The 21,299-nt window shown below is 48.3% G+C and overlaps 1 protein-coding gene across 1 annotated transcript in view; it reads left to right on the top strand.

Annotated features, from left to right (window-relative positions):
* FNDC1 (fibronectin type III domain containing 1) overlaps positions 1-21,299 on the top strand; it is a 78,302-nt gene that overhangs the window by 15,564 nt on the left and 41,439 nt on the right. The window contains exons 4-11 of the mRNA XM_064158260.1: positions 1,210-1,324; positions 5,832-6,022; positions 6,606-6,713; positions 9,885-10,073; positions 11,388-13,739; positions 15,575-15,696; positions 18,689-18,800; positions 19,701-20,087. Coding sequence (XP_064014330.1) covers positions 1,210-1,324; positions 5,832-6,022; positions 6,606-6,713; positions 9,885-10,073; positions 11,388-13,739; positions 15,575-15,696; positions 18,689-18,800; positions 19,701-20,087 — 3,576 coding nt within the window. The remainder of the gene's footprint in view (positions 1-1,209; positions 1,325-5,831; positions 6,023-6,605; positions 6,714-9,884; positions 10,074-11,387; positions 13,740-15,574; positions 15,697-18,688; positions 18,801-19,700; positions 20,088-21,299) is intronic.

The raw sequence follows: 21,299 nt of genomic DNA, 5'->3' as shown, positions 1-21,299 counted from the left end.
ATTAATTACATAGCTCTACCAGTGTTAAAAAGGCAGAGCAAGATACTGAGCTGCACCCTTGCAATGCAATGAGAATGCTGTAGGCTTGGCAGAGTGTTTCAGTGTTTTGATGGTAATGGAGAACACCTTTGTCAGAGTTGAGACCCACAGTGTACTGAAATCCTACCTCACACCTTTTCTGGGGAGGTGATGCCATCTACTTACACTGACTTTCTCTCTTCATGTGCTCCCCGTTGGAAGACGTTGTGAATAGATCCCCTGAAGCCACTTGTGACTTGTAGGCAGGCTCTCCCTGACCACTTCTGTGCATTACCCTTTTGGCTTGGAAAATGTGCAATTGTTTGAGAACTCTCTGCATTAGAACCTTGACTGGGAGAAGTCAAATGTGCTTCCCTGCTGCCTGCCTTCTGTGTGCGTAGTGCTGGGTTCCAGAGTAACATGTCACCTAGTGAAGAGAAGGGCAATCTTACTCTGGATTTCATTCATACATGAGTAAGGTCCCTAGAGAATGGCTTTCTACTCTAGAGTTTACTGGCCTGTTTTCCTTCCTGTGACATCTTTTTTTTTCCCCAATTGCAGAATGGTAGGGGTTGGAAAAAACCTCTGGAGATCACCAAGTCTAATCTCCCTGCCAAAGCAGGCTCACCTAGGGCAGGCTGCACAGGAAGGAGACTCCACAACCTCTCTGAGCATCCTGTTCCAGTGCTCTGTCACAGAATCAGTCAGGGTTGGAAGGGACCACAAGGATCATCGAGTTCCAACCCTCCTGCCATGCCCAGGGACACCCTACCCTAGAGCAGGCTGCCCACAGCCTCAGCCAGCCTGGCCTTAAACACCTCCAGGGACGGGGCCTCAACCACCACCCTGGGCAACCCATTCCAGCCTCTCACCACTCTCATGCTCAACAACTTCCTCATGTGTAGCCTGAGTCTCCCCACCTCCAGCTTTGCTGCAAGTAACAGTTTGAAGACTGATAGAACATTGAAGTGCTGGAGAGTATGCAAGACTGGTCATGTGAGCAGAGAAGGCACAGAAGAAATTGTGTTTCCATGGGGTGCCAATAGTAATCAATTCAGTTGCTTTTCCACCACCACTGTGTCTGTTACTCATCTGTGCTGTGCATGTATTACAGTCAGCTGAAGACAGTCACTGTGTTTTATGGGTACTTCAGTGTCACTATTGATATGCTGTTTTGTTTTGCTCTTTCAGAGGAGGAAGAGGTGGAGGTGGCAAAAGATATAACTGTTCGAGTGATGTCCTCTCACTCTGTACTTGTTGCCTGGACAGACCCTCTGTATGAAAAACAGAAACCTGGAGCAAACAGGTAGTTAGCCCTGTGTTGTCTTTTCTGCATGCATATGAAAGGCAAGCAGCTGCCCATGCACTGCTGGTTGCTTTTGCACTTATTCAGTTACAAATTGGTGATAAGAATAATTTATTTTAAGACATAAGAATTTGCATATCCCTAATTATGGCAGTGGCTGGTAGGTGACACTTCAGAGGAGCTGTCACAAGCCCAATGAGTGCATATGGGGTGTTACAGCTTCCTTGCCTGTGTCCTGGTGCCTTTTATTTAGAGGTTAGTGTAAATTCTGTGCTGCAGGAGTAGTTGTTACTCTTCTGAAATGTCATCAGCACCAAATAGTGACGCTTTGGGATTCCAATGTTGGTATATCACAGTATCATCAGGGTTGGAAGAGACCTCACAGATCATCAAGTCCAGCCCTTTGCCACAGAGCTCAAGGCCAGACCATGGCACCAAGTGCCACGTCCAATCCTGCCTTGAACAGCTCCAGGGACGGCGACTCCACCACCTCCCCGGGCAGCCCATTCCAGTGCCCAATGACTCTCTCAGGGAAGAACTTTCTCCTCACCTCCAGCCTAAATCTCCCCTGGTGCAGCCTGAGGCTGTGTCCTCTTGTTCTGGTGCTGGCCACCTGAGAGAAGAGAGCAACCTCCTCCTGGCCACAACCACCCCTCAGGTAGTTGTAGACAGCAATAAGGTCTCCCCTGAGCCTCCTCTTCTCCAGGCTAACCAATCCCAGCTCCCTCAGCCTCTCCTCGTAGGGCTGTGCTCAAGGCCTCTCCCCAGCCTCGTTGCCCTTCTCTGGGCATGCTCAAGCATCTCAATGTCCCTCCTAAACTGGGGGGCCCAGAACTGAACACAGCACTCAAGGTGTGGTCTAACCAGTGCAGAGTACAGGGGCAGAATGACCTCCCTGCTCCTGCTGGCCACACCATTCCTGATGCAGGCCAGGATGCCACTGGCTCTCTTGGCCACCTGGGCACACTGCTGGCTCATGTTCAGGTGAGTATCAATCAGCACCCCCAGATCCCTCTCTGTTTGGCTGCTCTCAGCCACTCCGACCCCAGCCTGTATCTCTGCTTGGGGTTGTTGTGGCCAACGTGGAGCACCACAGTCAGCAAATCCTCATGCATGCATGGGGAAAGAAAGGTGCAGGCCACAGAGGTGAGGGATTAAGTTGGCACAGTCAAAACAGGCTGCAGCCATAGAGCAGGTGAAGCAAGTATGGCTGCAATGGGAAAGATGCCTGGCAGTGCTCCCTGCACCCACCAATCCAGAAACTGTGTGCAGCTGAGGCTGAGCAGGTCAGAGGCTCCTGTGAGCAGGCCAGCTTGGCTTGCAGCGGCATGCTGCAGCAGTTGGAGACCAAAATTAACAGAGAAATGGGCTGGAAATGGCCAGAGGCCTGGAAATGCTGGATTGTGTTTCTCAGCCTGGGAACACCAAAGGGCTGTGCAACTGTGACAGTTTGGGTGTTACCTGCCCCCCCCCCTCCCCCCCTTATAAAGTCACCCAGACCAGACTCAGCGGAGCAGGAAATTAAGAATGAAGCTTTATATTTACAGCTCAGCACAATATCCAAGCAGGTATTTACAATCTATACAGGTACAGACAGAAATAGACAAGGTGAAGGTAATACAGAAACACAGCAGCCCTCCCAGAAACCAGAGTCACAGAATCACAGGATTTTGTAGCTTGGAAAGCCCTTCAAGCTCATTGAGTCCAATCATTAGTTTCACACTGACATTTCCTTGACTTAAATCTCTCAGCACAGCATCTAATCCCTATGAATCACTGTGGTTGGAAAGGACCACCAGCATCATCCACTCCAACCTTCATCCCAGCGTGTTTCATCACTAGACCCCCAGGAGGGGCTCCCAACCACCCTTCCACCTCGTTTCCACCCCTCTACCTTACCCCAGACTTTGCCTTATGTTCAAGGTGTGTTTGGAGGATCGGCCAGGGGGGTTAGGAAGCAGAAGAGTTAGCTACACAGGCAGCAGGTTAGGGAGAAAAATGCAGGCAGCCAGAGACACACAGCAACTCTGTTATCTGTGTTTGTGTTCTTATTTTTATCCATCTCAGCAAGCCTATGAGTGCAGCAGACATCACCACTGTTTCCTTTTCACAGCCTAGAATTTCTCTCACTAAAATGTTCCAGCAAGCCTCAAACTGAATCACTCTGAGTGACACAGCAGGAGGAGTTGCAATTTTAGATAGGCTCCTTTCCCTGGTGGCAGTGCTTATCTGGTGTCCTGGGGTGGGCCATGAGCCTGCCCGCTTCTGGGGGGCAGAATCAACTTTTACCCCTTCTCAGGAGTGCAAATGAGGATACTGCACACTGATGTGTCCAGTTCTGGGCCCCCCAATTCAAGAGAGATGTTGAGATGCTGGAAGGTGTCCAGAGAAGGGCAACGAAGCTGTTGAGGGGCCTGGAGCACAGCCCTGTGAGGAGAGGCTGAGGGAGCTGGGGGTGTGCAGCCTGCAGAAGAGGAGGCTCAGGGCTGACCTCATTGCTGTCTGCAACTCCCTGAAGGGAGGCTGTAGCCAGGTGGGGTTGGGCTCTGCTGCCAGGCAGGCAGCAACAGAACAAGGGGACACAGTTTCATGTTATACCAGGGGAGGTCTAGGCTGGATGTTAGGAGGAAGTTGTTGTCAGAGAGAGTGATTGGCATTGGAATGGGCTGCCCAGAGAGGTGGTGGAGTTGCCATCCCTGGGCATGTTCAATCCAAGCCTGGCTGAGGCACTTAGTGCCATGGTCTGGTTGACTGGACAGGGCTGGGTGCTAGGTTGGCCTGGATGATCTTGGAGGTCTCTTCCAACCTGGTTGATTCTATGATGGGCAGTTTTGAAGAGAAATGCTGTTTACAAGAGAAAATTCACAGAAGGCAATCAGGCAGAAGAAATACAAAATCCAGTAAGCCCAAACTGGCCTTCTAGAACCCTCCACCTCTCCCACTCTCAGTCGCTCTAAAGGTAGGCTGAAACCTGCTCTCCAGAGCTGGGCTTACAAGGCCTGTGTGGCTCAGCTCCCTGCCTGACAACTGCTTGAGTGCACTGCTTGGAGAAGTGGAAGCAAGAAAGGCAGGAAGAGAAGGGGGAGAGGTCAAGCTGTGATACTGGCAGAGGAATAGAATGACAATATTACAGCACCCTGGGACGAGCCAGACCATCCCCCTGGCATGTGCCTCCATCCCTATGGTTTTGTTTCAGGGGGACCTAGGATCCCTCAAACTACTGCATCTGAGTAGACTGTTGTCATAGAATCAGTCAGGGTTGGAAGGGACCATGAAGATCATCCACTTCCAACCCCCTGCCATGCCCAGGGACACCCTACCCTAGAGCAGGCTGCCCACAGCCTCAGCCAGCCTGGCCTTAAACACCTCCAGCCATGGGGCCTCAACCACCTCCCTGGGCAACCCAGTCCAGCCTCTCACCACTCTCATGCTCAACAACTTCCTCCTCACCTCCAGTCTGAATCTCCCCACCTGCATCTTTGCTCCATTCCCCCCAGTCCTGTCACTCCCTGACAGCCTAAAAAGTCCCTCCCCAGATTTTTTGTAGCCCCCTTCAGATCCTGGAAGGCCACAAGAAGGTCCCCTGGGAGCCTCCACTTCTGCAGCCTGCACAGCCCCAACTCTTTCAGTCTGTGCTCACAGCAGAGCTGCTGCAGCCCTCTGAGCATCTCTGGTTATCTGGGCACTGTTCTGGGAGCAGGGAAGTCCCACTCATCTGGTCATGGAGCACCAAGACGGTGGTGTGGAGCCCTCTGGGATGCCTGGCTTGGTCTGGGGTCACTTCCCTCCGGGACAAAGGGTGTTTTGAGTAAGAGGAAAGAGCAGCCCACCCCTTATCGCGAAAGCAGTCAGACGCCACTGGAGCATTGTTTGCGTTCTGGTTAGCCCCCTGAGGCCAGCTGAGGGAAAGCAGCCCTGCCCCTCTCTGGCTGTAGCCAATGGCAGGTTGTGAGATGTGATGGTTTGGGTGTTCCCTGCCCCCCCACACTTTAGACGGTACCCAGCCTAGTCTCAGCCAGCTCTGGGAATATAAATGAAGCCATTGATTTACAGCTGGCACAATATACAAGCAGATAGTTACAGTATATACAGTTATATATATAGAAATATACAAGGTAAAAGTAATACAGAAACACAACTCCCCTCCCAGAAACCTGAGTCCCCAGGAGGGGCTCTCAACCACCCCTGCACCTTGCCCCTGCCCCTCTCAACCTTACCCCAGTCCTAAAGAGGAACAGAGGTTCAGCCAAGAGGTTAAGAAGCAAAGGTGAGTGGCAGGTGAGGTTAGGGAGATGCAGCTCAGTCAAAGCCCAGCCAGAGAGTGACACAAAATGGCCAGAGTGTTATCTAATGTTTTCATTTCTCCTTCAGCGAGACTCTGAGGGAAGCAGACATCACCATTGTTTTCCTTTCACAGCCTGTGATCTACTTTTTTTCTCCCCAAAACATTCTACCCTGCTTCAAAGTAGCAGAGATGTGAAGGCTTACCTTGCTGTGTTTCTGGCAGCAGGCAGTACAGCGTTCGCTATCGGGAGAAGGGGGAGTCGGCAAGGTGGGACTACAAGCAGGTCTCCAACCGGCGGGCACTGGTGGAGAATCTGCTGCCAGACACCATGTATGAGTTTGCTGTCCAAATCTTGGAGGGATATAAGGAGGGCAAATGGAGTGCATCTGTTTACCAGCGGACCCCAGAAGCAGGTATGTGTTCAGAGCACCTTGGGCTGATCACAGAATTAACCAGGTTGGAAAAGACCTTCGAGATCATCGAGTCCAACCTGTCACCTAACACCTTCACATTAACTAACCCATGGCACTAAGTGCCTCATCCAATCTCCTTTTACACATCTCCAGGGGTGATGACTCCACCACCTTCCTGAGCAGCCCATTCCAATGCCAGTCTCTCTTTCCATGAAGAACTTCTTCCTAACATCCAGCCTAAACCTACCCTGTCACAGCCTGAGACTGTGTACCCTTGTTCTGTCACTTATTGCTTGCTTTGAGCTAAGATTTGAGCTGTGGAATAGGACTGACTTGAGGGAAAGCCAGAACAAGTGATGGCCTGCAACAGCACAGGCTTGGCAACATGGGTAGAGCCTTGGTGGTGCTGCCTGCATCCCTGCAGCAGTGCTCTGGCAAGGGTGTTGGGCTGCTCCTGTTGTTTTATTGCTCTAGGAAAGGGAATAAAACTTTTAAGTCTCCATTTTTTCATAAGGCAACATTTCTCCTCTCCAGGCAGGACAACTTTTCTTACTTGTGTCTTCTGTATATGGTTGTTTCACAGCTCCTTCCAGTGCACCTGAAAACTTGGATGTTTGGCCACTAAAGGGGAAACCAACCTCTGTAGCAGCATCCTGGGATGTTCTCCCAGAAAGTGAAGGAAAAGTCAAAGGTAAGGCATCACTGTTGGTTTTATCCTCCTCAAGGAACTGATTTTCCTAAAGCCAGGCTGCCACTCTGCAGCAAGCTGGAACTGCTCTCTGTGCTAGGATTTTTTTCACTTACTAATAGCTTATATCTGAGCAAGATTTTCTTGTTTCCAGTCCAGTGTCTCTGCACTGCCACTGGGATGCCATCGTCACCATGTGCCTGGGATGTCAGAGCTTCCTGGGATGTCACACATGCATGCCTACCTCTTCTTTTGATAAGCAGGTTGAAATGAAACTCAGGAAGGAAGTTTCCCAAAGGATTTGTAACAGTTAGGTAAAGAAGAAAGTTTCGATATCTGCCAAGAAAGCGAGTGGGTTTGTGTTGCTCTCTATTTCTACTTCACCATGGAAGGAAAGCTTCAGCTTAAAACACAAGTGCAAATAGTGATTTTAACAGATCTCACACAGAAACCTTCTATACTGTGTGTGGTCATAAAGCTCATTTCTCAGTGGCTGTTTGCTTGCATAAAACTTATAAAGCTTTGCTGGGTTCCTCCCCCACCTTTTCCTTAAAAATGAAAGGCTGATTTGTTGACCACTTCTGTTCTCCAGTTTCTGGAGGTGCTTTGTCAGCACTGTGGTACCTCAGGATTTAAAAAAAATCCCTTTTGCCTGGAAGGAAATATACTGTGTGCATACAAGGTCAGCTTTATGTGTGCTTCAGGGCAGCAGTGGGATTTCTTCCTCTTTGGAGTCAGTAACAGCCTTGGGATGAGATTTAACAAGGCCTAGTGCAGGATTCTACACTTTGGCCACAACAGCCCTGAGCAGCACTACAGGCTGGGGACAGAGTAGCTGGAGGGCAGCCAGGAAGAAAGGGACCTGAGTATGCTAGAGAGAGTAGCTGAATGTGAGCCAGCAGTGTGCCCAGGTGGGCAGCAGAGCCAATGGCATCCTGGCCTGCATCAGGAGCAGTGTGGCCAGCAGGACAAGGGAGGTTATTCTGCCCCTGTACTCAGCACTGGTCAGGCCACACCTTGAGTGCTGTGTCCAGTTCTGGGCTCCTCAATTCAAGAGAGATGTTGAGATACTGGAAGGTGTCCAGAGAAGGGCAACAAAGCTGATGAGGGGCCTGGAGCACAGCCCTGTGAGGAGAGGCTGAGGGAGCTGGGGGTGTGCAGCCTGCAGAAGAGGAGGCTCAGGGCAGAGCTCATTGCTGTCTACAACTCCCTGAAGGGAGGCTGTAGCCAGGTGGGGTTGGTGTCTTCTGCCAGGCAAGCAGCAACAGAACAAGGGGACACAGTCTCAAGTTGTGCTGGGGGAGGTCTAGGCTGGATGTTAGGAGGAAGTTGTTGTCAGAGAGAGTGATTGGCATTGGAATGGGCTGCCCAGGGAGGTGGTGGAGTCGTTGTCCCTGGAGGTGTTCAAGAAAAGACTGGATGGCATTGGTAGTTGATTGTCTAGAGCTGGGTGCTAGGTTGGCCTGGCTGATCTTGGAGGTCTCTTCCAACCTGGTTGATTCTATAATTCTCTGATTCAGCAGAGCTGCAATTGTGTCCAAAAATTGTTTCTTAGACTCATGCAGGGACATGAGGCAAAATTTCAAATCTTCAAACTTTTGAGTAGTCTGCAGCCTTTTGTCCATTTTTATCTGCTGATCTTTAGATAATGATCCAAGTTAGCGATTTTAAAGATACACGGTATCAAGAGCTGAACACTTATATATGTCAAATATATCACTGTTCTTCTCAAGTATTAAGTGCTGTAGCTTCCATGAGGTAATTACTGCTTTCTCATGTTAGTGAGACAACAAATACATCATTTTTCTTCTCAAGTATTAAGTGCTGTAGCTTCCATGTGGCAATTACTGCTTTCTCATGGTAGTGAGACAACAAATGTTGTCTCATGTTAGTGAGACAGCAAATATATCATAGAATCATAGAATCAACCAGGTTGGAAGAGACCTCCAAGATCATCCACTCCAACCTAGCACCCAGCCCTAGCCAGTCAAGCAGACCATGGCACTAAGTGCCTCATCCAGTCTTTTCTTGAACACCTCCAGGGACGGTGCCTCCACCACCTCCCTGGGCAGCCCATTCCAATGCCAATCACTCTCTCTGTGAAGAACTTTCTCCTAACATCCAGCATATACCTACCCTGGCACAACTTGAGACTGTGTCTCCTTGTTCTATTGCTGGTTGCCTGGGAGAAGAGACCACCTTGTTTCTCTGAAATATTAAGTGCTGTAGCTTCCATGAGATACTTACTGCTTTCTCCTGTTAGTGAGACAACAAATACATCATTTTTCTTCTCAAGTATTAAGTGCTGTAGCTTCCATGCAGTAATTACTGCTTTCTCATGGTAGTGAGGCAACAAATATATAATTTTTTTCCTCAAGTATTAAGTGCTGTAGCTTCCATGAAGTAATTAGTGTTGTAACTTTCTCATGTTCCCCACACCTTCTCTGGATGTGTGCATGGCTGTTGTCCAGCTCTTCTTGATGAAGAGCTTCTCACTGGATGAAGTTCTTCTCACGTGATGAAGTTCTTCTCACGTGATGAAGAGCTTCTCACGTGATGAAGAGCTTCTCACGTGATGAAGAGCTTCTCACTGGATGAAGTTTTTCTCACTGGATGAAGTTCTTCTCACTTGATGAAGTTCTTCTCACTTGATGAAGAGCTTCTCACTTGATGAAGAGCTTCTCACTTGATGAAGAGCTTCTCACTTGATGTTCTCACTTGATGAAGAGCTTCTCACTGGATGAAGTTCTCACTTGATGAAGTTCTCACTTGATGAAGTTCTCACTTGATGAAGTTCTTCTCACTTGATGAAGTTCTTCTCACTTGATGAAGATCTTCTCACTTGATGAAGATCTTCTCACTTGATGAAGTTCTTCTCACTGATGGGCATTGTTGCTTATGTATTTTCACAAGGATACAGATACCAAATTCTGTCATTGGCTCACGGATGCAGTTTAGTTTTGTTTAAGATGACCATGTTCAACCCGACCTGCCTGTGGGAGTCTCTCTCTGCCTCTGCCGTGTCGTTGCGCTCCAGCCGTTGACTCGGTGTGCATTGCTCGTGTATTAATCGTAGTAATGCACGTTCTAATTCATCCTACCCATACAGTCTGTCCGCTGGAAACAGGACTGTTTTCAGTTTCCTCCTTCCAACCGTCTGCCAAATCATTTCAGAATACATTCTCTCATACGCCCCGGCTCTGCAGCCCTTTGGAGCCAAGTCCATCAGCTACTCTGGAGCTACAACGTCAGCCATCGTAGATGGTCTGCAGGCTGGGGAGCGCTACGTTTTCAAAATCCGGGCAGCAAACAGGAGGGGACCAGGCCCTCAGTCAAAAGCCTTCAGTGTTGCCATCCCAGCAGGTGAGCACTAAGCTGTGCACCAATTATGTGGTCTGCCCATTCTTGTCCTGATGCTGGTTATGTTAATTCTTGCTGACTTAGCTTCCTCTGCACTCCGTTTAGCCTGTGGGGTTTTACTTCCTTAATGCTGTTTCTGGTTGCTTTTTTCATCGTTCTGTTACCTGAGATCTGGCAAACATGACCCATGAGGAGAGGTTGAGGGAGTTGGGGGTGTTTAGTCTGGAGAAGAGGAGGCTGAGAGGGGACCTTATTGCCCTCTACAACTGCCTAAAAGGAGGTTGTAGTGAGGCTGGAGCTGGTCTCTTCTCCCAAATTACTAATGATAGGAGAAGAGGAAAAGGCCTCAAGTTGCATCAGGGGAGGTTTAGATTGACTGTTGGGAGGAAGTTCTTTCCTGGGCAGGTGGTCAGGCACTGGAACAGGCTGCCCAGGGAGGTGGTGGAGTCACCATCCCTGGAGGTGTTTAAAAGGAGAGTGGATGTGGTGCTTGAGGCTATGGTCTGGTGATGAAGGATGCTGGGATGAAGGTTGGACTGGATGACCCTGGTGGTCCTTTGCAACCATAGCAATTCTTAGTGATTAGATATTATGCTAAGGGGTTTGGTTTAGTCAAGGACTTGTCAGTGTGAAACTAGTGATTGGACTCAATGAGCTTGAAGGTCTTCTCCAATTTGTGAGGGGCTGCTTATAGATAAACATTTGTCACTCTGCAGCACACAGAAGGGCATTTCAATATCTTGAATACTGTTTCCTGACTGAAAACACTATGTGCTTCTGTTATCCAAAGAATACTATACCTACTATACCTTGGGTCTTTGATTGTACTATTCCTGACAACTCCTGCACTTGAGGTCCATTTAGTGGCTTACTCAGATACTACTCATGCTTGCTTCTTGACAAGAAGGTGCTATGGTGGGGGCAAAAGATATTCTCAGTTAACTGAGACTGTGGACCACAGGGTGAGATGGGATAATGCAGCACCATACAATTAATATGACTAAGCTGTGCTGAAGATTTGGCTCCACTGATGTTTTTGTCGCTGCTTTTAGATACTTAATTGTAATTGCATTTTAATTCCTCTTCAGTTTTACCTAAGCTAAAATAATTCCACGTTATTACCTTCCTACAACCCAAAACTTACTCAGCCCAACTCCACAGGCTAATTAATGTGGGAATTAATATTGCCTCCTATTGCCAGAAGTGGTTTTATTCTTGCTGCCTGGCTGGTTTTTAGTCTTGGTCAGGTTTTTATGTTTCTTCTGTTGTTATAAATAAATACTTCTCTTTTTTTCCCTTTTAATTTTTTTTCCCCAGCCACTCCTGAGGATTCAGCTGCTCAGCAGCAAACAAATACTCGAGATAATTCAGGGGCAAAAAAAAATGGGCATGCTGGCTCATCTTCTTCTCAGACTTCTTCAGGTGCTTCAAAAGTCCAGCCATCACTTTCCTCTAAGCAGCCTGCTGTTCGTTCACCTGGCGTTAGTGACAAAAAGAATCCTCTTTCTGAGTACAAGAATAAAATCTTGACTGGAGGAGTCCCAAGTAAATCTCAGTTACCTTCTAGGAAAATGGGAGAACTGGAATCTGGTCTCCAGTCCACTGAGGTGACAGATGGTGGTGATTCCTCCCAAGAAGCTCCAACGCCACCACCAAAAGCCCAGGATCAGAGGAGAAATGTTAGACCCTTGTCACCTAGTCAGCCAGTCCATCCTGTCCTTGCCTCAGGGAGGACCTCTGTTCAAACGCACACATCAGAGGGGTCACAGCAGGCAAACACAGAGAAACGTGAGCCACCAGCACTGTTACCGTCATCAACACAGCACTCTTCTGCCTCATCTCTTCCTAAGTACACAGATAATGAAACAAAGCAGCCGAGGCAAAGCAATACTAATGTACCTTCTAAAACTGCTTCCCATGGTCTGCCTGCCAAAAAAAAGGGTCTTGCAGGTAACGTGGAAGGAAAGGCAGACCCCTTACTGGTGAAAGTGTCTTCTAAAACTTCAGAGCCTGGCCACCTGGCTTTGCCATCAAACCGACAGTCTGCTGTCTCTCGTGATGCTGTCCCAAGCCATCCCAGTAGGTCTGGCTCTCTAAGTCATTCACATCAGCACCCTTCCAAACCAGCAGATTCCCACTCTCATAATGAGTTTGACAGTGAAGAAACAGAGGACAGAGCAGGACATCCCAGTTCTAGATCACAGCAATCAAGGCTGCCTTCAGGCTCCAGTTCTCGCGCATGGAAGGATTCAAAACTGGCTGCGGTGGCAGCGTCATCGAGGTCTGCTGTTCCTAGTCATGTTTTACCTCACTCTCGCTCTTCCACCAGTGCCAAATCTGATGGAAAGGATGTTAATAAGAGTTATATGGACAACTCACAAGATGCAGGTAGCATATTTCCTTCTCTACACTCTTCCAGACAGTCTTCTTCAGCAATCTACTCCAAGAGAAGGAATCCTCAGGTAGATACTGATTCTCATCTCAGAGAGACACCCAGTGAAAAGTCACCCCAGTCTGCCTCAGAAGAACAGCAGAGCCAAGCAGCTGCTCCAGAAAAGAATTCTCTTTTGCAGTCTTCTCTTTCCAAACATAAGGCTGAAGAACAGGACAGACAAGAGGTGAAAGAAACACCTGCTCGATCAAAACCAAGTTTATCTTTGCCTAAAAAGATGTTCCACTCTCATCTTCCATTGGAGAAGACCTCCCACTCAGAGCCTCCACAGAAGGCACAAACCAGTCTGTCCTTACTGCATTCAAGGGGCCGCCGCCTTCCATCTCCTGTCTCATCCCAGAGTAATGAAGAACTGCAGGAAGGTGATGATGAAGATGTAACAGAAAGCAATGACAGGGCAAGCAGCCACACTGTCTTACCAAAAGACGTGTCCCCTTCTAGGGGATTACCTGCATCTTTCTCTCAGGGAAGCTCAAGTTCACCTCTATCAAAGCAGCCAGGTTCTCAGGTGCCTTCCTACAACCCAAAGCTTCCTCAGCCAGACTCCAGTTCTGCCAGTGACACAGCAAAAAACAATCAGAACAACCCAAGGTTGTCATCTACTTCTTCAAGGCAATCTCGTCCTTCGTTACCTACTCACACAAGGGCTGCTACAAGAACAGTGTCCCAAACAGAGAAAAAATACAGCCTGTTGCCCTCCAAAACGTCCAAAGCTGAACTTCCTCAAAATGTGCCTTCCTCCTCTTCATCTAAACCTCATCAGTCAGTTTCTAATGATGAGGATGATTATTACAGTGAATATGATCAGAAAGAACTGGAAGAGAAACCTACATCTTTGGCAGCAAAATGGTCCCCTTCTGTTTCTAGAGGTAACAAAAACTTATATGATGACAGTACTAACACTAAAAGGAAATCCTTTGACACTCCTCTACCTCACAAAGTAACCTCTGAAGGAGAAGAGGAGGAAGAAAAAGCTCCATTAAAAACGCACTCTCCTGAGTCACCAGGAAGCTCTGCCATAGCATCACGGATTACTCAGTCCTCTAACAAACACATCCCATCTAAACCGAGCTTTGTCTGGCCACGTTCTTCTACCACCACACACACTGCTGCTCCAGCAGTTTCTTCTTCCACCTTGTCCCCTCGCCAGCGGCTGTTGAACTCCAGGCTACGGAGCTCTTCCCAGCGGCAGTTCACTAGGCCTGCCTATCGACAAGGTATTTTGTCTCTCTTGTAGCAATCTTACTGAACTGTGCTGGTCCCAAGATTAGCAGCTCTCCATCACAATGCAGGGTCATTTGTTCAGTATAATTGTGATGGTTTGGGTGTTACCTGCCCCCCCCCCCCCCCCCCCTTAAGAAAATCACCCAGACCAGAGTCTGCCAAGCTGGAAATTAAAGAATGAAGCTTTATACTTACAGCTTAGCACAATGTCCAAGCAGGTATTTGCAATCTATACAGCTAGAGACAGAAATAGACAAGTTAAAAAGGTAATACAGAAACACAGCAGCCCTCCCAGAAACCAGAGTCCCCAGGATTGGCTCCCAACCACCCTTCCACCTCCTTTCCACCCCTCTACCTTACCCCAGACTTCGCTTTCCATGCAAGGTGAGTTTGGAGGATTGGCCAGGAGGATTAGGAAGAGGAAGGATTAGTCAGGCAGACAGTAGGTTAGAATCATAGACTCAAACAGGTTTGAAGAGACCTTCAAGATCAGCCAGTCCAACCTATCACTCAGCCCTAGCCAGTCAACTAGACCAGGAGAGAAGTGCAGCCCAAAGACAGAGAGTAAACATTATCTATATTCATGTTCTTGTTTTTATCCATCTCAGCAAGCCTATGAGTGCAGCAGACACCACCACTGTTTCCTTTTCACAGCCTATCATCTAATTCCTCTCACTAAAATATCCCAGCTAGGCTCAAACTAGCACAATCATGTATTACTTTTTATTTGTGTGGTTCTCAAGTAGCCCAGTTCTTGAGGACATTGCCTGATTGGTGTGATGTGGTGCCCTAGACCTTCGGTTCTGTGCTCTGATCAGCACAGGATCCCATGATGCCCAGAGGAGATGGTGGAGTTAGGTACTAAATTGGACAAAAGGGCTGTGTTGCTTATTGAGCAGTGACTTCACTGGGTGCTCACAGAAAGCACATTGGTACTCAGAATAGGGCAAACTCCCAGGTATATCAGTTGCTCTTCATTGTTTCAATTACTGAAAGGCTTTTGTCATTTACATAGTGCTGCCTTGCCCTGCCTAGGTAGTAAGGTGTTTCAGAGAGTCATAGAATCAGCCAGGTTGGAAGAGACCTCCAAGCTCACCCAGTCCAACCTAGCACCCAGCCCTAGACAGTCAACCAGACCATGGCACTAAGTGCCTCAGCCAGGCTTTGCTTCAACACCTCCAGGGACAGCGACTCCACCACCTCCCTGGGCAGCCCATTCCAATGCCAATCACTCTCTCTGCCAACAACTTCCTAACAACATCCAGCCTCCCCAGCACACCTTGAGACTGTATCCCCTTGTTCTGTTGCTGGTTGCCTGTCAGAAGAGACCAACCCCACCTGGCTACAGCCTCCCTTCAGGTAGTTGCAGACAGCAATGAGCTCTGCCCTGAGCCTCCTCTTCTGCAGGCTGCACACCCCCAGCTCCCTCAGCCTCTCCTCACAGGGCTGTGCTCCAGGCCCCTCACCAGCTTCATTGCCCTCCTCTGGACACCCTCCAGTATCTCAACATCTCTCTTGAATTGAGGAGCCCAGAACTGGACACAGCACTCAAGGTGTGGCCTGACCAGTGCTGAGTACAGGGACAGAATAACCTCCCTTGTCCTGCTGGCCACACTGCTCCTGATGCAGGCCAGGATGCCATTGGCTCTGCTGCCCACCTGGACACAGCAGATGCTCCAAGCAGAAACGAGCCTGTTTTGCTGAGTATGGTGAGGGCTTTTTCTGCCCATGTTTGTGTCCAGGTCAGTCAGAAAATACATTGCTGCAAACTCTAAAATGTAGATTGCACAACTTTCTTCAGAATAGCATGTTTTCTTCTCTGTTTCAGGTTACAGTGGCAGACCGAATCTTACAACAAAAAATGACAATGGAAATGGAAAAATAATCCCTGGTAATAACGGAAAACCAAGTGGGCAGAGAGTAATCAATGGTCCTCAAGGAACAAAGTGGGTAGGGTGACTTTCTCTTCAAGATGCTTTCATCTTTTATGTACTTACATTTTCCAAAGGAAAAGAGAACAGTGCCTTCAGTCTGTGAAGCTGTAAAGTGAGGTTATGGTTATAACCTGTTCCATTGAAATCTAATGACAAATCCTGCATTTTGTTATTTCAGCATTTAAAATGTTTGCTTTAAGGCCTGGTGGCCTGAATTTTTAACTACAGCATTACTGCATTAATTTAATGAGACTTTTTTTACCCTCTCAGTCAGTGAGACTTACAGTCCCCAGTGACACAGGGCTTGTCTCCCATGCAATGTGAGTGGGGACTGCCCAGGACATCTGCTTTGAAGGATGTGTTTAGCAATGCTTCTTGCAAATGCAGACTCCAGGGAGAAGCTCATGAGCAAGACTATTAAAATGTAAAGTTACTCTCTAAGTGTTAACAGTGCTTTAAATATACAAGCATAGGCATCTTGGATCCTCCACTACAAGAGGGATGTGGAGATGCTGGAGCATGTCCAGAGAAGGGCCACTGGGATGCTCAGAGGGCTGCAGCAGCTCTGCTGTGAGCACAGACTGAAAGAGTTGAGGCTGTGCATTCTGGAGCAGAGGAGGCTCCCAGGTGACCTTCTTGTGGCCTTCCAGGATCTGAAGTGGGCTACAAAAAAGCTGTGGAGGGACTTTTTAGTCTCTCAGGGAGTGACAGGACTGGGGGGAATGGAGCAAAGCTGGAGATGGGTAGGTTCAGACTGGACATGAGGAGGAAGTTGTTCATCATGAGAGTGGTGAGAGGCTGGACTGGGTTGCCCAGGGAGGTGGTTGAGGCCCCATGGCTGGAGGTGTTTGAGGCCAGGCTGGATGAGGCTGTGTGCAGCCTGCTCTAGGGTAGGGTGTCCCTGCCCATGGCAGAGGGGTTGGAACTGGCTGCTCCTTGTGGTCCCTTCCAACCCTGACTGATTCTATGATTCTGTGATCTTCAAGCATTTTGCCATTTGTAGAGATGAATGTCTCTAATCCTATTTTCAAAAGAGCTCAGGTGTGATTGGCAGGAAAGCCTCACTGGCTGCCTACATGCCCAGACCTTGTCTTCTAAGAGCCTTTCTGCTGAGTTTCCAAAGGGAAGGAATTGGTGTTTCCTTTGTATTTGCCCAAATGCTGAGCAGGAGGAAACTGTGACCAGCCTCCCTGGCATTAGTGCTGCTGCACACTACAGGACAAATAAAGGCATTTGTTTTATGGACACTTCAGTCCTACAGTTTGCATTAGAGGAACATGAAAAGGTGCATCAGGTACATCATTCAGGGGAGGACTTTGAAAAACATGCCAAAAGCACTAGAAAGTGTGATAGTGATGTCCAATCTAAGTCTGCTTTGCTCTAGTTTAAAACCACTGCCCCTTGTCCTGTCATCACAGACACTTGTCAAAAGTCCCTCCTCAGCTTTCCTGGAGCCCCTTTAGGTCCTGGAAGGCTGCTCTAAGTTCTCCCTGGAGCCTTCTCTTCTGCAGGCAGAACAGCCCCAGCACCTTGTGCCCATCCATCACCTGGCAAAGGCTTGTGAAAGGTCCTTGGCAGAGGATGAGCTGTCCTTCTGTAGCTTACGAGAGGTAGGCATTGCTGGAAGCAGAACTTCAGGGACAGATCTTGTGATCCCCAGTCTCTTCTGCTGGTGTATTTTCCACAGCACCAAATGTAAGTGTGCTTTGCTGACTCAGAACTGCTACTCAGATGCTTTTACCAGTTTCCTCCCTTCACCACCTTTTGCATTTTTGTGTGCTGTGGCTCAGTGTCTGTTACCTAGGTTAAACAAGCATGTCATTTAGCTATTTTGGGTTGAAACAGCAGTGTGGACTGGATTTTATCTGAAATTATCTCTTTAATTCAACCCAAGCTCTCAGACAGATTTATTTTATGAGACAGAGGCTTTTCTTCAGTCTCCTACCCCAATTAAAATCTTAGCTACTTTGTTTTCACTGCCATTTCAATCTGACTTAACTAGGTCAGTTTCTCCTTTTTCTATGATCAGGAGACATACTTTAAAATCCCATCTTCTAGAGAACTCAGGCTCATACTCAAATCAATATTACAGGAATCTTTCTTGGGAGTTCTGCAGCCCAAGAAAATCAAAGGACTTGCTACTTCGTACGTGGGAGCTAGAGTGGGTGATATGAGTATGGTTGTGCAGCTCTGGAGCCCAGCTCCCAGAGATTTGCTTTCTCCAGCAATGATTTTTTAGTGATTACTGTGTAATTAGTGAGTCACTTTTAAAGGTCTCTGGATCTTGTAGCTGTTCTGCAATAATTAGACTTGGCATCTAAATTTCTCCACAATGCCAATGGCATCCTGGCCTGGATCAGGAGCAGTGTGGACAGTAGGACGAGGGAGGTTATTCTGCCCCTCTGCTCAGCACTGGTCAGGCTACACCTTGAGTGCTGTGTCCAGTTCTTGGCCCCTCAATTCAAGAGAGATGTTGAGGTGCTGGAAGGTGTCCAGAGAAGGGCAACAAAGCTGGTGAGGGGCCTGGAGCACAGCCCTGTGAGGAGAGGCTGAGGGAGCTGGGGGTGTGCAGCCTGCAGAAGAGGAGGCTCAGGGCAGAGCTCATTGCTGTCTGCAACTCCCTGCAGGGAGGCTGTAGCCAGGTGGGGTTGGTCTCTTCTGCCAGGCAAGCAGCAACAGAACAAGGGGACACAGTCTCAAGCTGTGCCAGGGTAGGTCTAGGCTGGATGTTAGGAGAAGGTTGTTGCCAGAGAGAGTGATTGGCATTGGAATGGGCTGCCCAGGGAGGTGGTGGAGTTGCTGTCCCTGGAGGTGTTGAAGCCAAGCCTGGCTGAGGCACTTAGTGCCATGGTCTGGTTGACTGGATAGGGCTGGGTGCTAGGTTGGACTGGATGACCTTGGAGGTCTCTTCCAACCTGGCTGATTCTATGATTCTATGATTCCCCTTGTGAAATTTAATTTGACTTTATCTTGTGTGAGCTGAACTTGAGTCCATCTGTTGCTTTTAGGTTGTAGATCTTGACCGAGGGCTGGTGTTAAATGTTGAAGGAAAATACCTCCAAGATTCCCAAGGGAAACCTCTCCGAGTTAAATTAGGAGGGGATGGACGCACAATTGTTGGTAAGTGACAGCTTCCTCCTGGCAAAAGAGAGGAAGTTACAGTTTTTGTGCGTGTGGTACAAGTCTTTGATATGCTGAGTGCTTGAGGTCCCTTTGATATGTTGAGTGCCTCAGGTCCTACGCAAGCTATTCAGAGGTGCTTGTACCTCAGGTCTCCAGCAAGCAGTCAGCACACTGCAGGATCTGGCGAGACATTAGGGTATCCTGTGGGGCTCTGGAGTACAAGGCATTAAGAATGTCAGCATTAGAAAGGATTGCAGAACTGAGCCAGGATAAGGATTGTGCTTGTTTATATCTTTAGATACGTAGAGATGATTATTCCCCACCACTAGCACTCTACCAGCCGTATTTATGAGATGATTTTACTTTTTGTTCTAAACCTGACCACAAATAGTAACAAACCTTCTGTGTGACCTGCACAACACTGCTGTTTGTATATTGGTCCACCTTTTGAATGTAAATTCAGTGCCTGCTGATGAACTTGTTATCATGAATATTTGCTGTATCCTGAATTTGGCTTAACCTTTTGTCCCCAGTGACAGCATCTGAGCACCTATTGCCAATACTTGACTTTAGGAAACAGAATATGGATTCATCTTAATTTTCATCAACAATCTCAAGACTGACTTAGACTACATGCAGGCAGTGTCTTCACATTGAAATTCTGCAATGAAACCTCCCTGGTTTTCCCAGAAAATGTTTATCAAATAGCTGATAAAAGTGCAAACTGCTATGGTTTATCTGATGTTCTTTTGCACCCTTTTGCAGCATCCTTAGCCATGGCTCTTCCCTAGATAACAACCTTCTCTGTCAGCTTAGTTACAGGAAGCTGTAATGACAACACAGCTTTAAGCCTGAAGCAGATTAATGATGGTCTTTCTTTCCCCCCTTCTCTTATAGATGAAAAGGGTGCCCCAGTAGTGAGTCCTGATGGATTACCTCTGTTTGGACATAGCAGGTTTAGTAAACCTGTAGCGAGTGCTCAAGATAAACCAATAATAAGCCTTGGAGGGAAACCTCTGATTGGTCTTGAAATGATTAAGAAAACAACCACTCCCACAACTACTACTACAGTACCTCCAACAACTACCACAACAACTACAACCACAACAACTACAACCACTACAACTGTTGCTACAACTACCACCACCACTCCTGAACCAACCACCACTGAACTGCTGACTGAGAAACCACCCCCAACTTGTCCTCCGGGCACCTATGGGCAGTATGATGATGAGGGCAACTTGCTGATGGGGTTCAATGGCCTACCAGAGTGCAACGCAGAAGGTAACTTCCTTTTGTGCTTTTTGAGCTTCTTTAGTTGTGCTGTTTGCACACTGCAGTTACACAAATGTGAAGTGGGAAAGAACCTGCCTCTGAAGACTTTGGTCCATGTGATGGGGAGATCATAGAATCATAGAATCAACCTGGTTGGAAGAGACCTCCAAGATCATCCAGTCCAACCTAGCACCCAGCCCTTCCAAAGCAACCAGACCATGGCACTAAGTGCCTCAGCCAGGCTTTGCTTCAACACCTCCAGGCACGGCAACTCCACCACCTCCCTGGGCAGCCCATTCCAATGCCAATCACTCTCTCTGTGAAGAACTTCTTCCTAAAATCCAGCCTATACCTACCCTGGCACAACTTGAGACTGTGTCCCCTTGTTCTATTGCTGGTTGCCTGGGAGAAGAGGCCACCCCCCACCTGGCTACAATGCCCCTTCAGGTAGTTGTAGACAGTAATAAGATCACCCCTGAGCCTCCTCTTCTGCAGGCTGCACACCCCCAGCTCCCTCAGCCTCTCCTCATAGGATTTGTGCTCCAGGCCCCTCACCAGCTTCGTTGCCCTTCTCTGGACATGTTCCAGCACCTCAACATCTCTCTTGAATTGAGGGGCCCAGAACTGGACACAGCACTCAAGGTGTGGTCTGACCAGTGCTGAGCACAGGGGCAGAATAACCTCCCTTGTCCTACTGGCCACACTGTTCCTGATGCAGGCCAGGATGCCATTGGCTCTCCTGCCCACCTGGGCACACTGCTGGCTCATCTTCAGCTTACTGTCTATCAGTACCCCCAGGTCCCTTTCCTCCTGACTGCTCTCCAGCCACTCAGTCCCCAGCCTGTAGTGCTGCTTGGGGTTGTTGTGGCCAAAGTGCAGAACCCTGCACTTGGCCTTGTTAAATCTCATCCCATTGGCCTCTGCCCACCCATCCAGCCTGGCCAGGTCCCTCTGCAGGGCTCTCCTACCTTCCAACAGATCAACACCTGCTCCTAGCTTGGTGTCATCTGCAAACTTACTGATGCTGGACTCAATCCCCTCGTCCAGATCATCAATAAAGATATTGAACAGGGCTGGTCCCAGCACTGATCCTTGGGGAACACCACTAGTGACAGCTGCCAGCTGGATGTGGCACCATTCACCGCCATGAGTTTAGAGCATCTGAGCAAGGGTGTGGGTGTTAGAAGTTTTTTTCATTGAGAAATGTTGATTTTCTCCAAA

The sequence above is a fragment of the Pogoniulus pusillus genome, chromosome 18 (genome assembly GCF_015220805.1).
Source record: "Pogoniulus pusillus isolate bPogPus1 chromosome 18, bPogPus1.pri, whole genome shotgun sequence".
NCBI lineage: Eukaryota > Metazoa > Chordata > Aves > Piciformes > Lybiidae > Pogoniulus > Pogoniulus pusillus.
The sequence above is the reverse complement of the archived record's forward strand: the minus strand, read 5'-3'. Positions and strand labels throughout refer to the sequence as shown.